General features: G+C 40.8%; 1 protein-coding gene across 6 annotated transcripts in view; it reads right to left on the bottom strand.

Annotated features, from left to right (window-relative positions):
• Positions 1-2,456, bottom strand: part of trim2a (tripartite motif containing 2a) — a 165,811-nt gene that overhangs the window by 33,962 nt on the left and 129,393 nt on the right. For all 6 annotated transcript variants that reach the window (XM_043700083.1, XM_043700064.1, XM_043700072.1 and 3 more), the window contains exon 5: positions 630-810. In XM_043700083.1, the coding sequence (XP_043556018.1) occupies positions 630-810 (181 nt within the window). The remainder of the gene's footprint in view (positions 1-629; positions 811-2,456) is intronic.

Genomic DNA, 2,456 nt, shown 5'->3' with positions numbered 1-2,456 from the left:
ACCTATTGTCCTTATGCTACTTTCTCCCCACCCCCACCCCCCTCTCATTTATCTCTCCACTCTGCAGGCACCCTGCCTCTATTCCTGATGAAGGGCTTTTGCCCGAAACTTTGATTTTCCTGCTCCTCGGATGCTGCCTGAACCGTTGTGCTTTTCCAGCATCACTCTAATCCAGGCTTTAGAAACCACAGACCACCAAGGCTGATGCAACTTAGGAAGGGGGAGAGGAGGGAAAAGAAGACTGAGAGAGTTTGACAAACTTAGCAAGTGGTTACAAATCAAAATTAAGGATTTTCAATTTTGAAAAACTAAACATACAATTACCTGTCGCATTTTAATTAGGGTACGTCTTCTACTTTTGTGCTTGCTAGATTTTCTGCCTAGCAACAATCCTAGTGCTGCTGAAAGCATGTTGCTTTTACTCTGTGATCTAGCCTTTAAAATTATGCTAATTCAACGTAGTCCACCTGACAACTATGACAATGTTCACCTTACCACAGTCATTTAACTTCGTATAATCCACTCCAACAATGAGAAAAACCCAATGAGGTAACCAAATTATTTAAACAATTATAAATTCTTTAATAAGTTGCTCAGCATTAATACTGTAAATATTAAGGTTCTCTTACTTTTTGTTTAACACCATATGTGACCTCCAGTTCCATAAGCAGAACACTCTTTCGTACATTTAAAGTCTTTTGGAGCTCATCGAATGTAGCATGGATCTCTTCTTCAATGCTTACTTTCTCATTGGTCAAATCCTGCAAGATTTCAGACAGGAAACTAAGAGCAGAGTCCAATTCAGGCAACCTGTGAAAAAAAAAACAAATGTTATTTCTGTGGTATCTTTTCAGGGCTTTATGAGATAGTTTATTCATACATTTTTGAACAGAAAAAGTTGTGAACCATTCGCAACCTTTGAACTGCACCCAAACAAGAGGACCTAACTTCCTCAATGGAAGAGAAACTAATGTTATTACAGTTTATTATGGCAGGGAGCAGAGAAAAAAAAGCAGGAGAGAACAAAAAAAGTTGGAGTGGTGGAATTAGAAAAACCAAGAGAAAATAGTGAAGTCACACAGAAAAATAAATCAGAAGGATGCATGTTAAACACTGACAAACATGTGGTTAAGATGGAGTAGTACGTTCATAAACTGAAGAAGTATTCAACAGCTTGAAAGAAATTAAAACTATGAAGTATAGAGAAGTACAATATTGCAGTTATAGCAAACTTAGCTTTAGCCAGAACAGGAAATGTATTAGAATTCTTTATGAATAGTCCTGCTCCTCATTTTAAAGTCAGAGTTTTTACAGCACAGGATGAGGCCCTTTGGCCCATCATACCCATGCCAGTATATACTCCATTCCCATTTTTCAGCATATGGCCTGCAGCCGTACCTACTGTGACAATTCAAAGTGCTCATCTAAATATATCTTAAAATGTCTTGAGGGTGCCCACTTCTACCACCCTTTCAGGCAGTAAGTTCCAGATATACACAACCCTCTGGGTAAAAGAAAAAGAGTTTCCTCATACCCCTTCTAAACCTCTGGCTCCTGACCTTAAAACTATGCCCCCTTGTTACTGATCCCTCCAATAAGGGGAAATGTTTCACCTCATCAACCCTGTTTTTCTCTCTCTCTAAGAACTTTGTATACATCAATCAAGTCCCTTTTCAGCAGTTTTTCTGCTCTAAGGAAAACTTCCCCAACCTATCTATTCTCTCCTCATAGCTGAATTGCTACAGTCGAGGAAAAATTCTGATGAATGTTTTTTGTATCCTCTCAAGTGCCAGCGCATCCTTCCCATAGTGTGGTGACCAGAATGGCACAGTATTCTAACTGTAGCCTCACTAATGTTATGTGCATTTTTAACAGAATGAACGGTAACAGAATAAATTCTATTTCCTGCTGTCTGTACTCTATCACAGATTAGATCACAATGGATGGGAGTCTGGGCTTCTTAGGGCAGACGGCAAGAATAGTGGAGTACTATTTCTGAGAGGGTGTCCCAGCAGACAATGCAGACACCCTATAGATACCAGGCTTCCATCCCACATGTCACAAAAATATGTTACCTGCTCCCATCATCATGTCAATTTCAGCTTTTAATAACTAATTAAAGGTTTAATGGAGTTTATTTACACACAGTGAACATGCTGCCAATTTCACCACCTGTGACTGTATTATGGGATAAGCTTCAGGATGGACAGGGAAGGTGGTGGGCTAGCTACCTAGGAGAAAGTGAGGACTGCAGATGCTGGAGACCAGAGTTGAAAAATGTGGTGCTGGAAAAACACAGCAGGCCAGGCAACATCCGAGGAGCAGGAGAAACGACGTTTCGGGTATAAGCCCTTCTTCAGGAATGAGGCTGGTGTGCCAAGGGGGCTGAGATAAAGGGTAGGGGGGAGGGAATTTGGGGGAGGGGGCTGGGAATATGATAGGTGGAAGGAAGGGAG

The sequence above is a fragment of the Chiloscyllium plagiosum genome, chromosome 1, assembly GCF_004010195.1.
Source record: "Chiloscyllium plagiosum isolate BGI_BamShark_2017 chromosome 1, ASM401019v2, whole genome shotgun sequence".
In the NCBI taxonomy this organism is placed as follows: domain Eukaryota; kingdom Metazoa; phylum Chordata; class Chondrichthyes; order Orectolobiformes; family Hemiscylliidae; genus Chiloscyllium; species Chiloscyllium plagiosum.
This window is presented reverse-complemented; position numbering and strand designations above follow the sequence as displayed.